This window comes from Lemur catta, chromosome 2 (genome assembly GCF_020740605.2).
Source record: "Lemur catta isolate mLemCat1 chromosome 2, mLemCat1.pri, whole genome shotgun sequence".
Lineage (NCBI taxonomy): Eukaryota > Metazoa > Chordata > Mammalia > Primates > Lemuridae > Lemur > Lemur catta.
Genome location: NC_059129.1, coordinates 46,406,122 through 46,424,096, shown reverse-complemented (window position 1 = coordinate 46,424,096; position 17,975 = coordinate 46,406,122). Strand labels below are relative to the sequence as shown.

At 51.7% G+C, this 17,975-nt stretch overlaps 1 protein-coding gene and 1 long non-coding RNA gene across 3 annotated transcripts; one reads left to right on the top strand and one right to left on the bottom strand.

Moving 5' to 3' along the window:
* Positions 1 to 1,354: 1,354 nt before the first annotated feature.
* PI16 (peptidase inhibitor 16) lies at positions 1,355 to 12,613 on the bottom strand. Of its 2 annotated transcripts, none has more exons than XM_045541861.1 (7): positions 12,047 to 12,613; positions 6,221 to 6,442; positions 4,008 to 4,117; positions 3,720 to 3,808; positions 2,494 to 3,171; positions 2,148 to 2,286; positions 1,355 to 1,988 (listed from the first exon to the last, which is right to left on the bottom strand). In XM_045541861.1, the coding sequence occupies exons 1-6, from the start codon at positions 12,215 to 12,217 to the stop codon at positions 2,165 to 2,167; spliced, it is 1,392 nt and encodes a 463-aa protein (XP_045397817.1). In that variant the 5' UTR covers positions 12,218 to 12,613; the 3' UTR covers positions 1,355 to 1,988; positions 2,148 to 2,164. The 2 variants fall into 2 exon arrangements, with proteins under 2 accessions (XP_045397817.1, XP_045397818.1); XM_045541862.1 differs by having other exon boundaries at positions 3,073 to 3,171.
* LOC123631836 lies at positions 2,833 to 5,187 on the top strand. Its single transcript, XR_006733239.1, has 3 exons — positions 2,833 to 3,244; positions 4,756 to 4,825; positions 5,092 to 5,187. It is a non-coding gene; the product is annotated as an uncharacterized LOC123631836 (long non-coding RNA).
* Positions 12,614 to 17,975: the final 5,362 nt, after the last annotated feature.

Below are 17,975 nucleotides of genomic sequence, written 5' to 3'. Positions count from 1 at the left end.
GTGTTAGTGTGAGGTTGTGATGAGCTGTGATGGTCGCGCCACTGCACTCCAGCCTGGGCAACAGAGAGACCCTGTCTCAAAAAAAAAAAAATTTTATATGGGATGTCCAGAATAGACAAATCCATTTAGATAGAAAATAGATTAGTGGTTGCTTGTGGCTGCGGAGGTTGGAGAGGAATGGGGAGTGACTGCTAATGAGGAGGAATTTTTTGGGGGGTGATGAAAATATTCTAAAATTGTAGTGGTTATACAATCCAACCATTGAGTTACATGCTTTGGGGTTTTTTGTTTGTTTGTTTGCTTGTTTGAAACAGGGTCTCAATCTTGCCTGGGCTAGAGTGCAGTGGTGTCATCATAGCTCACTGCAGCCTTGGACTCCTGGACTCAAGCAATCCTCCTGCCTCAGGCTCCCAAGTAGCTGGGACTATAGGTACCCACCACCACACCCGGCTAATTTTTCTATTTTTTGTAGAGACGGGGTCTTGCTCTTGCTCAGACTGGTCTTGAACTCCTAACCTCAAATTATCTTCCTGCCTCGGCCTCCCAGAGTGCTAGGATTACAGGCATGAACCACCATGCCCCACGGAGTTACACACTTTAAATGGATGAATTTTATGTGAATTATATCTTAATAGACCTGCAAAGGAAATATATAAAGAAAGAAAAAGTGAGGAGCAACCTCCTTGGTTATAGATCAGCTCCCACCCCTGACTTGGATGGTGTCCTGTCTAACTGCTCCCTCTCCTGCATTGGCCTGGAGACAGTTGCTATGCCCCTCCCCACCCCCAGCCACCCTGAGCCAGTCTCCACTGTTGCTCTCCTTCCCTTTCCCACGCACACTTGTGCTTTCCTGGTCCTCAGCACTTCGGGACAGTCCTGCTGTGCTCCCCTTGGGGAGTGTTAGGGACCCCAGAGCCCTTTCTCAGGACTCCTCCAAGCACCAGGGGTGGGCAAAGTCTCGCCTGCAGTGAGTGCACTTCTGACCTTGTGTCCCAGAGAGACCTGGGCAGCAGCACCCCTTGGTCATACGCCATGCCTTGATCCTGGGCCCCAAACCCACCCAGGCCCCACCAGTGACTCCTGAAGCTGGCAGAGTCAGCCCAGCACGTTTGGCCTTCCCTCAGTCCTTTCTCCTTCTTACTGGCCACCTGTGATGGAGGGGTGGGGTGAGGGGCCACAGGAAGGGAAGGAAGGGTGGCCCAAAGAGAAGACACTGAATGGAGTGTCTGGGGGAGAGGGATGTGAAAGAGAAGGAACGGTTGCCACGGGTCGGTAAGGGGAAGAGCTGAGCCTCTTCCGAGCCTCCTGCACAGCTGTCCTGCACCCCTGCCCCTCACCAGCACCGAGACTCAGGTACTCCCAGACAGGCTTTTATTCAGGATCCCTTCCCTCCTCCCTGACCCCCCACCCACACAGCCCCACTTGGGTGGGGCTTGTCCTTCATCTACCCCGGGTAACCCCCCTCCCTAGATACACAGACACTCAGGGACAGCCCCAGGCCAGGCAGGCAGGAGCGCCCCAGAACCCCACTGCCTCACCCGCAGGACTCAGGTGGGCAGGGCAGGAGGGCTGGGCCCCGTGTGCAGTCATCCGGCCCGAAGCCGGCCAGGCCTGTGCCTCCAGGATGCTGCGGGGGAGGCACATGCCCTGCAGCCTTTCCCTTCCAGAGGGCCTTAGCCAACCAGCATCTTGTCTGAGGGGCTGGGGACAGGGTGGGGAAGATGGCAGGGGGACAGCTGATCTCTTCACTGTGGGAAGGCAAGAGACGCTTCTGGGGACAGCCCTGGACTCAGATGGCTCAAGGAAGAGGCCAGCACTGGGAAGGGCCAAGGGGTTCCTGGGAAGCCCGAGATCCTCTGTTTCCGGGAGAGCAGGCGCACGGCCACGGGAACCCCACCGAGGACAGTCTGCAGCCAGCTGAGGGTGGGCCTCCCCAGAGGCAGAGGCACTCTTGGGGCAGTGCCAGGGCTCGGCCCTGTGGAAACCTCCTGCGGAAACAAGAGCACTGCCTGGAATCTGGCCAGAAGCTGGGGCGAAGGGGGCTGCTGGGCCACAGAGCAGAACCTGCCCAGGAAGCTGTGGCCTCTCACTTGGAGAAAGGCAATCCAGAGTGGGCACGAGGCCAGGGCCCCCACACCCAGCCTTGCCTTTGAGTGTGTCCCCTTCAGAAGACTCCAGCCAGCGCCAGGGGAGGCAATAGCAGTAGTCCCAGGAGGGGGCGCCACACACGACTAGGGCCAGAGCTCAGCCCCGACTTGATGCCAGGCTGCTCAGGGCCCTCAGCACCTGTGGGGAGGGAGAGGCTCCGCCTCAGCCGAGGATAGCTGTGCCTGACCTCCCACTGCCCCCGCCATGCAAAGCGGGTGGGCGGCAGCCAGGGAGGAGGCTCCTACTCAGAGGACACATGCCACACCAGGCTCGGACCACCTCTGCTGGGGGCAGGATGCTGACATGCTGGGCCCAGGAGGGTAGGGCAGATGCTACAGGCCTTACCTGGCAAGGATGACTGCAGGGCCAGGGTACGCCCACCCATGGCATTAGCGGTGGCAGAGGTATTGGGGAAATTGGGCAGGGACTTGGAGGAGGTGTGCCCCACGTGGTTCAGTGTGGCCTGCAGCTCACCTCGCTTGTCCTGGGCTGGAAAAACTGAGGCCGAGACCTCACTAGAAGAAGGCAACTCGGCCTCGGCCTCAGCCTCTTCCTGAGCATGGGGTAGGGGCTCCCCTGTCCCTGTTGGGGACATCTTGGGGTGCAGAGATTTCTCTGGGCTCACGGAGGGTGCTCTGGTTTTGCTGACCACACTGTCTGCTGATTTGGGGATAGGAACGTGGGTGGATTTGGGAAAGGTAGCGGGCTTCTCATCCAATGAGGGCAGGCTGTGAGTTGCCGAAACGGAAGGGGCCTCTGTTTTTACAGAAGGTGGGGCCTCCGTTGCCATTGAGGAGGGGTCTTTTGTTTCTAAGGAAGTTGGGGCCTCGGTTTCTACAGCCGGCAGAGCCTTTGTTGCCAGGGAGCCTGAGACCTCTGATACCAAGAAGGAAGGAACCTCTGTGGCCACGGGAGAAGGAATACCCATTTCCCTGGAGTCTGAGGCTTCAGTTGCCAGGGAGGATGGTGCCTCAGTTACCAGGCTGGGCAAATCTGGAGCATCTTCTGAGCTTCCGACGGGTTCTGATAAGGGAGACGAGAGCTGGCATCAGTGCTGCCAGCAGGACCCCACATTCCTCACCCCACTGCAGCCAAGGTAAGGCGACCAAACGTCCTACCAGGACACACAAACACACACTCCTCTCCAGCGGATGTCCCTCATGGAGAATGAATACTACTTGTGAATGACCCAGTTGCTCCTCCATCCACTTCCTTGTCCAAATTTCCTCTGCACTCGCTCTCCCACTCTTTAGGGGACCTCTCCAGAGCCATGCTCGCTCTTGCCCGCCCACCGCATCGCAGGCCCCGCCCATTCGAAGCCCCCCAGACCGTTCCGTCTGGACACAGCCACCTCACACTGTGCCCAGAAGCCGCCGAACTCCCTGCTGCCCTCCATTTGAAGGGTTGAAATCCGGTCACTCGGAATGACAGGGCGCCAAAGTGGCTTGCTTGCGCACGGAGGACAAAGTGAGCCGCTAAAGGCCCCTGGTGGTCGCAACCCGCCTGGCGCCTCCCCTGCCCAGTGGCATGGTGTCCCTTCTCTGCCCCCCACCCCCCACCCCACCACTCACCACAGAGGGAGTTCTCACAGCTGTGGTCCGGAGGACACTGGGAGCACGGAGGGCCCTCCTGGTAGGGCCTTTTCCCCTTCACGTTCCCCCTAAGGAGGTGAGAAGGATGCTGGGGGGAGAGGTCCCTGCCAACCCCCTTCTCCATCCCCCATACACACACCGTATCTGGAAGTGCCCCTGGGGGTTCTGCTGCCTACCCACCAACTGCCAACTTGTTGGGCGACCCCAGGCTCCTGGCTCTGCCCACTTCCGCCGCCTCCCCATTCCCAGGGCTCCCCCAGCACTTACGGGGGCTCATAGTTGCACACCAGTAATTGAATGTTGGTCTCCTCCACACCCTGGAGCTTCTCACAGAAGTGGGAACCACAGCCAATCCTTTCTGTCTTGGCCCAAACCACCTGAAGGAGGGAAACCTAGCAGCTTAGCCCTGGGGTAGCACAGCCCCTTCCTGCTGTCCCTCTCTGTACCAGCCTTCTACGGCTGGGGAGAGGAAGCACCCTATCACCTGTGAGATCCAAGTCCCTGACATGCAGCTGCAGAACAAAATTTTTATATAGTTTTTCCTTTTTTTTAGTTCTTCCCCAAAGGAACTTCGGGACGAAACTGAATAGGGGAGGGAGGGGAGAGTTTGTCCGGAATAGTCTGCTCTCCCCTGACAACTGCACACACCACTTCACCAGGCCTCTTTCCCTCTCAGGTCCTTCCCTCAGCTCCGGGGCTCTAATATATCCTCATGAAATTTTCCTGTGAGCTCTTCCTAGAGGCCCTTGCATTTTAAACAAGAGGTATATCAAAGGAATGAATCTCAAATGGTAGAATCTTAGATATCAGCAACAAGAAAAGTCCAAGAAAGGGAATGGGGAGCCATTTTGGAAAAGGAACTTTCCCCAAATCCCAGGTAAGCAGGAACCTGCTCTGGCTGCTTCTAGGTGTGGGTCTCCTAGCTGCTAGAATGACTTCTGTCATAAGTACAAAACTTAAAAAAGTCATGTGCTGCCATGGCGTGAGACCAGCAGCCTCCCCTTGCTGTTTCTAGGCCCAGTCTGCTCAGGAATCGCTGCTTAAACCGGCTGAGGGTCCACCAGATACCACTGAGCATCTTACAGGTAATGACCCCAGAGTGCCTATGGGTGGGGAGAGAGGGGGGCGGTGGTGGCAGGATCCAGAGGGAAGAGGGCAGGGAGGGTGCCGGGCCCTCTCAACTTCCTGACATGGGTGGGTGCTGTTGGAATTTCCTTCCCTAAAGATAAGAGTAAAAATACCACACAAAAGAGGTATTGAAAAACGGAATTGGTGGATGTGGGTGGGAAGATAATTGGTTTCTTTCTCTTTTGTTTGTCATGTTATTGTTGGTATTGTATTTGTGGTCAAGCATTTGGGAGAAGGAGTGGGGACCTTGTGGCCTCAAGGCAGCATGTGGCCCTCCAGATCACCAAGTGCAGCCCTCGATGATGGAGTCCAAACTTCACAGAGCAAATCCATCTATTAAAAGGATTTCTTCTGTAAAATGTGGATTCAGTCACAAGGCCACACTCAAAGATCCAGAAGGCCACATGTGGCCCCACCAGCAAAAGGTGACTGTGAGAGACAGGAAATGCTGTCAGAAGGCTCCTGGAAACCTTCCTTCATTCAGTGACAATTTGCTCTTATTTTACACATAGTTTTTAAAAGCAAAAGAAAAATTAAACAAAATTGTCTATTTGTTTTATCAGTCCCTGGCAGATTAGAAGCAGCAAATTAGACACTACAATAAACGACAAAAGAGTGACAGTGAGAGGCCGGGCGCGGTGGCTCACGCCTGTAATCCTAGCACTCTGGGAGGCCGAGGCAGGTGGATCGCTCGAGGTTGGGAGTTCGAGACCAGCCTGAGCAAGAGTGAGACCCCGTCTCTACTAAAAATAGAAACAAATTAGCTGGTCAACTAAAATATATATAGAAAAAATTAGCCGGGCATGGTGGCGCATGCCGATAGTCCCAGCTACTCGGGAGGCTGAGGCAGTAGGATCGCTTAAGCCCAGGAGTTTGAGGTTGCTGTGAGCTAGGCTGACGCCACGGCACTCACTCTAGCCCGGGCAACAAAGTGACACTCTGTCTCAAAAAAAAAAAAAAAAAAAAAAAAGAGTGACAGTGAGAGAAGAGACAGAAGTTAGGGGGCAACTGCTGCTAGGACAAACGGCTCTGCACAACTTAGGCCAGGGCACAGGACCAGTGTCACCTGACTTAAGTCTCTTCAGTATCAGAAGGCCAGGAAGAGCGGCCTAGGTTTTCAAAAGATTGTAGAGAAGCCGACTTGGTCAGAGGCCTAAACAGCACGTTAGCCGCAGTGGGAACACAGGGTTTACGCAGGGTCTAAGGCGACCCGCCTTCCCGAAGCCAGGTTGCGGGTCAGGGAAGGAAGAGGTCGCCCCCCCCCACCCGCGGCCCCGGACAGGCCCCGCCCCGGCCCCGCCCACTGCGCACGTGGCCCCGCCCCGGCGCCGCGCCACGGGCTGGGCCCGCACCTGCGTGTAGTGGCCGCACATCTGGCCCGGGTTGCAGGCGGCGGCGCTGAGGTTGTAGTGCTCGCGCTCCTGGTGCCACTCCTCCATGGCCAGCGGCACGTCCATGCCCTCGTCCGTGATGGCGAACAGGTTCTCGCCGCGCCGCCCGCGCTCCTTGTTGTGGCCCCATATGCACTGCTGCGCGTAGGCCTTGGCGAAGGCGGCCAGCTCCTCGTCCCATCTCTGCAGGACAGGTGGGTGGGGAGGGGAGGTCGCCTCGGGCCCAGTGGAGGCAGGAGAGGGAGGTGGGATGCCCACAGATTCTGTGGGATATGCGCGGAAGGTCGAGGGGTCCCTGGGACCTCCTGGAGACGCTCCTCCCCCTCCCCCCACGTCCCCCTTAGCCAGTGACTCTTAGCCATGACCTGGAACAGGTCTCAGCTCAGGGAGGCTGCTGTGCGGAGGTGGGAGGATGCCACTACTGGCCTCGGAGTTGACCAAACTTGGGACCATTCACCAGCTGTGTCATTTTGGACAGATTGCTTAAAGGTTTTTTGTTCTTTTGTTTTTGTTTTTTTTTGCTGATACACACAAACATAAGTGAGGAGATTCTGGAAGTTGTAATTTATTTACAAAAAAATCCAGTAAAGTGATTCAAAACTGGAAGTAATTCTACAAGTACATTAACTAAAGATAAGTACAAGAATAAAATTTCACACTCTATGAATCCAGTATGTATTTATCAAAAAGAGTAAAGGCTATAATTTATGCAGTAAAAGAACTTAAAGAAAAATCTAAATTAACCTTAAATTTTTGTGAAAGCTCAAGGAACAGAAAAAGATCTGTAGTGCTAAAACATTCCAGATATCTTTGATCACTCAAGCTACTTTAGAACAAATTCTTTGTTATAATCTAATGTTTAAGCCTAAGAAGAGCCAATGCAACTTAAAAACATTAATTTTAATTTTTAATTATTTGAACAAGTTGAATATATCTGTCAGATTTTTCTGATACCTAAGAAGGAAAACACAGAATGCATCCTTTTCTATGAAAATTATATTTTAATTTTTTTCACTTTTTGCTAGATGCCACCGAAAGAGGGAAATTGAAGTTACCCTAAGTGGACTGAACTGGGTACATGATCACTTCCTCTGAACTGGTCTGGCTAAGGAGTGTTTGGAGTGCCTCAGAGAAGGCGAAAGTGGAGAGGAGGTTTGAAAGTCAAAACACCGACTGTTTTGCGACCCGCCTCCCCCACTGAAGGCAGAATTCCTTAAAAACCAGCTCTGACTCATCTTGATGGGTAACTTCTTCTGTTATAAATGAAAATTCTTTCAGAATGGATTGCTGAAAATGTGTTTCCAAAAAGAAAACTCAGTGCATGAAAAATTCCCTTATCTCACCTTTGAAAGCCCAAGATGTCTACTTAAGGAGCACCAGTCACTGGCCGTACCAGCCCGGCCTGGGCCTAAGGGAGGCACGGTAGTGCCTCCAACACGGATGGACTTGGGGCACAGGGGAAATGGACTTGCGTGCCCTTGGTAAGCTCTGGCTGCACTCCCAAAGTTAAGGACACTGGTCACAATGGAATGGAGTTTATTGACATTTGAACACTAAGCATTTTTTTAGTTTGTGAAATCGGAACTGACAACCACCCCCTACCCCCAACAGGCCTTCTTACACCAACACATCCTCCAGAGTCAAACCCAATTAGCTGGGACGACACTGAGACCCCAGCCTGTGCACAAACCTGGGTTTGTGGGTTATGAGGGGAAAGGACACAAGGGAACACCCACATTTCTGCCTTCGGGAGCCCCACTGTGTCTTCTGCCACAATCTCTCTCCTCTAGAAATTTTAGAAATTGGGGCAGGGGTTGGGAGAAAATGCGCAGCGAGCCCACTCCCTGCCACTGCTGCCACCACCCACACCCCCAGTCTCCAGAGTCTGGCCCTTGCCCACCGCTGTTCAAGGGCACCTTCCCCTCCGTGGCCTCAGAACAGCAATCTGCTTAACCTTTTTGAACTTTCACAGGGCGCTGGGCAGATGGAGGGGGATGGTGTTTGTGACAGTGTTAGTAACAGTCTTCTATGTAAAAGGTGGACAGTGATGCCCCTGCCGGCCTCCCAGGGCTGCTCGAACTGCCCTGAAAAGCACAAGATGGCCAGTGAGATGCTGGATGGACGGCCGGGTGCTCTGTTCAGCCCATTTCCCTCCCCCACCATAGATCGGACTTGGGAGCCAGCACTGTCCTCTCCCTCTCAGCTCCCCCCGGCCCTGGGACAGCCCAGCCCCCTGCCTTTGTCCTGTCCTCTCCGGGCCCTCCTCCCAAGGGAGGAAACCTGACACTCAGTGTTGTAGGCCCTTCACTGAGGGGCCTGTTTTCAAAGCCTTGGCGACTTGATAGCTGTCAGATCCCAATGACAGTATTCTCCAGTGGGGACCTCAGGTGAGACGGTGGGAGGGGGCATTGTAGGTTCCGGCGCCTCTGAGATTCTGTGTCCCTGGCTGGGAGGACAGGCTGAGTGTGGGTGGGAAGAGGGATTAAGAAGGCATCTGACCTAGAGAGGACAGAGGAGAGAGGCCTGGATCCCATTAAACTTTGTCCTTGGCTTCTCCGGGAAAGCATGGCCTGGCGGCAATCTTGCTCCACCCTCTGGCGGCCCAGCCAGCTGCCAGAGCCAGACAGCCCATAATGTGCCAAAAGCTTGGGTGACCCTGAGGGGAGGGGGCTGTGCGGCCACACCCACTCCCCGCCCACTCATGGCTTCCAGGAGCAGCTGCCTGGCCTGGGGCTGGGAGCGCCTGGCTGGGACAGCCCCACTGCTGTGACCTCAAGTGAGTCCCTTTCCGTCTCTGGACATTTTTGTCCCAAATCACTCGTTCCCCGGGTTGTCTCAGCTCTGGTAACAGTGGGAGACTGGGAGCGGGAGAGGGGAAGGGGGTCGGGATGACGCACAGGGCTCCAGGCTAGACTACAGGCTCCGTCAGGTTAGGGCAGTGATGTATCCCCCCTGTCTGGCACAGGGCTGGCACACAGTAGGTGCTCAATAGATAATGTCAACTATTGATGACTGAGACAGGTCTCTGCTTAAAGCAGTGTCCCTACAGAGCCTGGCTGTGATTGCCATTCTGACTATATGCCTGGCGTCCCACCATTAGAGTCAATGCTTCGGGTCTTAAGGCTTCTCAGGCAGTCATCCAGGGCCCGCCGCGGGGCTGCGAGAGTCACGGCACCCACCCACGTTGGCCACATGGTCACCATCGGGAAGCAAGTCCATTCCTTCCTTCAGTCAACAGTCCTGGGTACTGTGCCTGCCCGGGGGCAACAACAAGAACCGAGATGCCCAAGGTCACATTGTCGGAAAAGTCAGTTGGGCCACCATGTGATAAGTGACAGATAGCAACAAGTGCTATGGGGCACCAAAGAGGGCCCAGCCTGAGGGAGGAGAGGGAGACACTGAGCTAGATGTTAAAGGATGTGGCATCAGCCAGGTGGAGGGGAGCTGAGAAACGGCGGCCTGCTGCTGGGGAAAGATGGCCGATCAGGTTACCGCAGAATACAGGGGAGCAGGAGAGGGGGCTGCAGCGGCAGGCAGGGCCCAGGACGCACAGAGCATTCCCGGTTGGCAGCTGGAGCTTTGTCCCCAGGTGGTAGGGAGCAGTGGGAGCCATGGACGGATATTGAGCAGGGTCTGGCCCGAGTGTAGAATCTCATTCTGACAGAGGCCAGAAGCTGGAGAGCAGGGAGGGGCTATCCTAGGAGTCCCTGGGTGCAAAAGTGAAAGACTGAACCAGGGTTGTGCTAGAGAGCTGGGGGTAGCGGGGCAGGAGAGTATAAAGTTCAAGGAAAATGGAACCTTCTGGGAGGTAAAACTGGTGGTGATCAGATGTAGAGGCTGAGGGAGAGGGAAGAGTCCATGATAGCCTCCACCTGCCGCACCCTGGATCCCTTCCCTGTTGTGTTAATCAGGCACTTATTGAGCACTTACTGTGTGCCAGGCCCTGTTCTAAGTGTTTTACACATACTCACTCATTTCATCCTACAGGCACCATAGCTAAAGGTAGTTGTTCCCTTGTTATCATTCCCATTTTACAGATGAAGAGACCGAGGCACAGGGAGGTTAAGTGACTTGGCCACGATCACATAGCTAATAAGCCAAGGTTTGAACCTGGGCGGTCTGGCTCCAGAGTCTCTGCACTTACCACTACTGAGGTTGAACTTGAGTCCTGTCCCATATCCAGCCTCGTGCCCAGCCTTACCTCCTTCCCATATCACCTGCCATTAGGCAGCAGCGTATGTATCCCTCAGTATCCAAACTGCTTCCCAGACAGTTGCCCCAGCCCAAGATGCAGCCCTGTGCCAGCTCCCAGCCTGTGTAGCAAGACTGTAGGGCATCAGGGATCTACAGATGGGGAAACTGAGGCCCAACTGTCATCCTAGGCCTCAGTCGGGAGCTGGTGGCAGAGCTGCATCTGGGGCTTCCGATTTGCCGTCTGCACTTCCTGGTTGCCAAGGCCGACGGGGCCACAAATGGCGGTGCAGAGCCATTCCTAGGTCTTTCCCTGCGCTTGTGTCGTCCTGTGTGACCGTCAGGGCGGGGCTCGCCAGCCGGGGGGTTCCATGAGGAAACAGGGAGGCCTTTGAAGGGGAGGGGCCCACCCAGAGTTCTGGAGCCACATCAGACAGAGCTGAGCTTGGAACCCAGGTCTCCGCCTGGGCCTGCTGCTGCACTCCAGGTGCAACTTTGCCCTCAGCACCCTTCCCACCAACCGCCCAGGCCACCTGAGAGGGTGGCTGGAGGGGATAGTCTAGTTCAGCACTGAGGGAGGGCAGGAAAGTGGTGAATTTCTCACTGATCTCCTTTAATCCTGAGTATGGACATCCTGCCCCTAACCCTGCCATCAAGCAGCTCTCCCTCCCTGACAGAAGTAACCAACCCCAAATCTGGCTCTGTCATCTGTACGCACGTGTGTGTGTTTGCTACATCTGCATGCTTCTCTCACCACCACATACGTAGTATTTTACATGTTTTCAAACTTCATGTGAAGATACCCTACTGCATATATTTTGTTGAGATTTGCTTCCCACTTCAATATTGTATGTGTGAGGTTCAATTCATATTATTGTATATGTAGCTCTAATAGTGACCTCATTTTACAGATGAGACACAGGATAAGCAAGGTTACAGGACTTGCCCCAAATCACAGGTCTTGCAGGTGACCAAGACAGAATTTGAACTGCGCAATTCAGACCCTTCTCTGCTTCTGGATCACGCTCTGGCCCCACCTCCTGAGTACCTGCCTCCTGCCCCAGGTGCCCCGACCCATCCACCCATCCTGCCGCCCTGCTTCCTCTCCTCGCCTCCTTGGAAGGCCCCTGAAAGGCTGTTTTCACAAAGTGTTAAAGGCTGATGCCCACGGCACTCTAGCCTGGGCAACAGAGTGAGACCCTGTCTCAAACAAACAAAAAACAAAACAAAAAAAAAGAACTTGCTGTGTTTCCCCCTCCCAGGGCACATGCATTTTGGGAAGCGCTGGGGTGGAGTCATTGGAGTGGGAAGCTGGGACTTCCAGGTCTGGCTCTACTAGCTGGGTGACCCCAAGCAAGTTCTTCGGAGCCTCAGTTTCCTCATTTGTATAATGGGGCTGCTTATAGGGGCCTGTGAATTATATAATGCCAGGCACTGACCAGAGAGATGAGTCTCTGAGATTCTGAAACAGCTTCAGCGCCACTGAGGAATGGAGGAGGGGTGGGGACTTGGGGGTGCAAGTGGGGGAGAGATTGGTGGCAGGCCCTGCCCAGCACCCCTTCAATCCCAGCAGGGGAGGGCCCCAGCCACACTCACCAGTTGCAGCATGTCTGAGGCCGGCGGGGACACCTGGGAACGGTAGAGGTTGTGCAGCTCTACCATCACACGTTTCTCGCCATCCGTGAGGGCGCCCGCGGGGCCCGCGGTGGCCACCAGCAGTAGCAGCGGCAGCAGCAGAAGCTCCAGGCAACTGCAGGAGCTGCACATGGTGGCCAGCTCTCGCTGCTTCTCCGGTCCAGGGGTCTGGCAGCTGGATTTAAAGTCCTTCCCACACAAGCACCACCCTGGCTGGGGTGGGGCGGTAGGGGCTGTGTCTGCAGGCCCAGCCCGGCTCACACAATGTCTCAGGGAGGGCTGGGTGCCTTGGGTCCAGACCAGAGTTGAGTCCACTCCCCTTGGAGTCCTTGGCAAAAGCCTCCTTTCTCTCGGTAACAGGGGCTCAGGCCAAGAGCTGCGTGAGTTCCACAGACCCTCCTGAGTTGTGGACGGATCCGTAAGGGGCACAAGCGCAGTAACCTCTGCAGAGCTATGGTTGGTCGCACCCAGATCACATCCAGTGGGTGCTGAGGACAGATAAGAGGAAGGAAACCACGTAGACTCTAACCATAGATGACTGAGCAAGATGAGGAGGCTATAAGTGGCTTTTGAAGGTGAGAAGATGACAAGATGTATTTGGTAAAAGGTTGGCCAACCTCAGTCTAAATCCTGGTTCTTGTCCCTTCCTATATGCGTTTTGGGCAGCTTTCTCAGCTGAATGAATCATTGACAATAATAGTACCTACCTCATAGGGCTAGAGGGAAGATTAAATGAGATCTAACGTGCATAAGCACCTAGTACGGTATCTGGCACATAGAAGCCCCTCAGTAACAGCAGACAACCAACCCCCCATGTGGCCTGGACTTGGGCTGGCTCCCAGCACCATGGGGAGGCACAGTCCTTGTTCACAGGAGGGGGGGCCGAGGCGGCATTTCCCATTCTAGCTGTATTCTGGAATAGGGCTTTTCACTGTGGACGGAATTTTGGCTTCCATGTGCCTTCTCTGAATGCATGTGCTTGACGTGCTCGTTTGAAGGTGGGATGCTGGGACCCCTCCTGTTCTGTTTGTAGAAATAGAATGTGTCTGTTTTTGAAATCAAGAGAGCAGAAAAGCAGAAGTGTGAGTGAGCCGATGGATGTAGCAGGAGCTCTGAGGGGAGGGTGTGGGAAGGGAAACAGGCTGAGCAGCTAAGCGTTTGCATTATAATGGCCAGGACCTAGGCCTGGGCTCTTTTGAAGCGGGAGGTTGAAGCCAATATTCTTGAGTACAGCTGGGATCCTTGAAGCCTGCACCCTCAATGAATGGGGAGCTAGGAAAAGCCTACCCACTGGCTTTGGAAGATGGTGAGAAAACCTGTCCTTGACCAGGTTTCCAGGTAAAAATAAAAACCAAAACAACAAGTTGGAATCCACAAAAAAACTATTAGAACTAAAAAACTCAGCAAAGTTGCACACTACAAAATCAACACACAGAGATCAGTTGTTTCTATATACTGATCATGAATAATCCCAACAGGAAATTAAGAAAACAATTCCATTTACAATAGCAACAGAAAAATATAAAATTCTTAGCAATACACTTAACCAAGGAGGCAAAAGTTTGTACACTGAAAAATGTTGCTGAAATTAAAGACACAACTAAATAGAAAGACATCCCATATTCATGGATTAGAAGACTTGATATCGTTAAGGAGTTGATATTGCCCAAAGCAATCTACAGATTCAATGTAATCCCTATTGAAATCCCAATGACAATTTTTTGTAGAAACAAAAAGCCATCCTAAAATTCGTATGTAATAGGTACTCCAAATAGTCAAAACAATCTTGAAAAAGAACAGAATTGGAAGTCTCACACTTTCTGATTTCAAAACTTAACCACAAAGCTACAGTAACTAAAATAGTATGGCACTGGTATAAAGAGACATTTAGACTAACAGAATAGAATAGAGAGCGCAGAAATAAACCCTTACATATACGGTCAAATGATTTCACACAAGGGTAGCATGACCATTCAATCTGGGAAAGGACAATCTTTTCAACAAGACTGGGAAAACTGGATATCCACAAGCAAAAGAATGAAGTTGGACCCTATATTCCATATTTAAAAATTAACTCAAAATAGCCAGGCACGGTGGCTCATGCCTGTAATCCCAGCACTTTGGGAGACCAAGGCAGGAGTATCGCTTGAGGCCAGGAGTTAGAGGCTACTGTGAACTATGATTGGGCCACTGCACTCCAACCTGGGCAACAGAGTGAGACTCTCTCAAAAAAAATGAAAAAACAAAACCACAATGAGATACCACTTCACACCCAGTAGCTGTTATTAAAAACAAACAGAAAATAGCAAGTGTTGGCAAGGATATCAAGAAACGTCCTGTCCAGGGTGAGTTTTTACCTCACACCTTGAGCTGTCAGCACAGGCTCCAGCCACCCTCCTGAACGGGAATGACTGGGTAAATAATTATCTTACTTGTTTTCATTAATCTTTTTTAAATGTATGTATAGTCATGTTTGTTTCAATGTTTTATATTAGAAGTGTTTTGGTCTTTATTTAGAAGTTCAGTGATGTCTTTGTTACCAGAAATATACCATAGGAAGTACGGGCGTGGTGGCTCATGCCTGTAATCCTAGCACTCTGGGAGGCCAAGGCGGGAGGATTGCTTGAGCTCAGCAGTTCGAGACCAGCTTGAGCAAGAGCGAGACCTTGTCTCTACTAAAAAATAGAAAGAAATTAGCTGGACAACTAAAAGTATATAGAAAAAATTAGCCGTGCATTCCTGTAGTCCCAGCTACTTGGGAGGCTGAGGCAGAAGGATTGCTTGAGCCCAGGAGTTTGAGGTTGCTGTGAGTGAGGCTGACACCACGACTCTGTTTCAAAAAAAAAAAAAAGAAAGAAAGAAAGAAATATAACATAGGAACTTAGCAGTTGTTTATATTAACTAGCCTATGGTAACATTGGTTTAGTTTCCCTTAAAGTCGCAATTTCCAAGAACCGGTCTGCAGGGTTAAGTGAGAACTTACTGTGTTTATTATTATTACTTTTATTACAGGTAGAAGAGTTTGCATGGCCTTAAGTCGTAGCAGAGAAAAAGGTACAGCTACCTGGGTTGGCTTTTTCCCCGGGGAGGAGCTGCCTTGGCCTGGGGGAACTCTTAGTTAGGGAGGGAGACACACACCCGCTCTGAGGGACAGGCCCTGGCGTGAGTGGTGCTGGGAGGGGAGCTGGGCAGGCCTGGGAGGGACGTTCCTCTGGGGGTGGGGGTCAGATGGGAAGGAAGGCTGGGAGGCTGACCAGAGCCAGCCAGAGTGTTTGGGGACCGAGGCTGTGCAGCCAGAGCGCCAGTTCTGCAAGTGGCCATCCGCACACAGCTCACAGAGCTTGCCCCACGGGGGTCATCTCACTCCTCATGTGACAGCCCTCTGAGGGGGTCTCACAATCACCCCACACCAGGAAACTGACGCTCAGAGAGATAAAGTGATTTCCTAGCGTTGGTGGGGGAGGGTCTGGAACAGTGGCAAAGGGGTGGGACCAGAGCCAGGGACCTGCCACTAGGAAAAGAGGGAGGTTACAGCCAGCAGGTGGAGGAGAGAGGGAAATGGAGGTGAAGTTAGGGGAGGGCGAGAGGGAGGGAGCTGACGGCATCAGGCAGATGGAGGAGGGCTGCGGTTTACATCAACTGCAATGTGCCCATGAACCTGGAGTTGGGGGAAAATATACTTTCTTTTGAATTATTATTTTTGTATATTTTAAATCAAATTTCACTTTGAACAGCAGTATAACTCCATCACAAAAATTAAGCCAAAGAGGGAAAAAAAACTCCACCTCTAGCATTTGCATTTAGCCTTTAAGCAGGTGCTACTCAAAGTGTGGTCCGCGGCCTGGTGCTTGTCTGCCAGACACGGGTGCCTGCTCCTCGGCACAGCGGGCGACGATGAGGGAGTGTTTAGAACTTCCGACAGCAAGTGAACATAGTCGTTTTCTGTCTGCTAAATCTATAATTAAAATATTGGGGCTTGAATTTTGTCTATCTGTTTTTCATTTCAGTTTTCTAGTAATGTACTTGTTAACTTTATTTTGAAATAATTATAGACTCACAGGAAGTCACAAAAATGTGCATAAAGTCCCATGAACCCTTTACCCAGCTTCCCCAAATGGTGCCATCTTGTATAATGGTAGTACAACATGGAAACCAGGAAACTGACATTGAAACTGATGCTGACTGAATTACAGATCTTATTCACATTTCACGTGTGTGTGTGTGTGTGTGTGGAGAGAGAAGTTCTGTGCAATTTGATCTCACGTGGAGATTTGTGTAATCACCACCACAAATAAGATACAAAACTGTTCCGTCACCATGAAGCAATTCCCTTGTGCGACCCCTTTGTAATTCACCCCCCCACCACATCCCTGCCCCTGGCAACACTACTTTGCTCTTCATTGCTGTAGTTTTATCATTTCAAGACTGTTACACAAATGGAATCATATAGCATCTGATCTTTGAAGATTGGCTTTTTCATTAAGTATAAACACCCAGGCTGTTGCATGTATCAAACAGCTCACTCCTTTATGTTGCTAAACAGTATTCCATGGTGCAGATGTGCCCCGGTTCGTTCAAGCATTCACTGGTTGAAAGACATTTGGGTTGTTTCTAGTTTTTGGTTATTATGAATAAAGCTGCTATGAACATTTGTGTACAGATTTTTGTGGGAACATAAGTTTTCATTTCTCTGAGATAAATGCCAAGAATGTGATCGCTGGGTCATAGGGTAAGTGCATATTTAGTTTTATAATAACTGCCAAACTATTTTCCAGCTGCAATGTATGAGAGATCTAGTTCCTCCACATCCTTGCCAGCATTTGTCATTATCTCTATTTTTTATTTCAGTCATTGCTGTGGGTTGAATTATTTATCCCAAAAAGATATGTCCAAGTCCTAAATCCCAGTACTTGTCAATGTGACTTTATTTGGAAATAGAGTCTTTGAAGATGTAGATCAAGTTAAGGTAACATTACACTAGATTAATGTGGGCCCCAAATCCAACAACCAGTGTCCCTATAAGAAGGCTATGTGAAGACACCGGGACACACAGGGAAGAAGGCCATGTGACAACCGAGGCAGAGATGGGAGTGATACAGATGCACCTGGCAGCCTCAAGAAACCGGAAGAGGCAAGGAAGGATTCTTCCCTAGAGCCTTCAGAGGGTCATGGTCCTGCTGACCCCTTGATTTCAGACCTCTGGTCTCTAGAACCGTGAAAGAATATGTTTCTATTGCTCTAAGCCATCCAGTTTGTGATAATTGGTTAGGGCAGCCCTAGGAAACTGAAACAGCCATTCTCACAGGTGTGTAATAATATCTCATTATGGTTTTGTTTTTATTTTTTTTTATTTTTTATTTTTTGAGACAGAGTCTCGCTCTGTTGCCCAGGCTAGAGTGAGTGCCGTGGCGTCAGCCTAGCTCACAGCAACCTCAGACTCCTGGGCTTAAGCGATCCTACTGCCTCAGCCTCCCGAGTAGCTGGGACTACAGGCATGCGCCACCATGCCAGGCTAATTTTTTGCTATATATTTTTAGTTGGCCAGATAATTTCTTTCTATTTTTAGTAGAGACGGGGTCTCACTCAGGCTGGTCTCGAACTCCTGACCTCGAGTGATCCACACGCCTCGGCCTCCCAGAGGGCTAGGATTACAGGCGTGAGCCACCGCTCCCGGCCTGTTTTTATTTTTGTTTTTGTTTTTGTTTTTTTGAGACAGAGTCTCACTCTGTTGCCTGGGCTAGAGTACAGTGGCATCAGCCTAGCTCACAGCAACCTCAACTCCTGGGCTGAAGCAATCCTCCTGCCTCAGCCTCCCGAGTAGCTGTGACTATAGGAGCGTGCCACCATGCCCCGCTAATTTTTCTATTTTTAGTAGAGACGGGGTCTCACT

Coding starts and splice junctions, on each gene's coding strand:
- PI16 (XM_045541861.1), bottom strand. CDS start 12,217: ATGTGCAGCTCCTGCAGTTGCCTGGAGCTTCTGCTGCTGCCGCTGCTA. Junction 3,172..3,719: donor CTGTGAGAACTCCCTCTGTG/GTGAGTGGTGGG, acceptor CTCCCTTATCAG/AACCCGTCGGAAGCTCAGAA. Junction 2,287..2,493: donor CCTGCAGTCATCCTTGCCAG/GTAAGGCCTGTA, acceptor CCCTCCCCACAG/GTGCTGAGGGCCCTGAGCAG.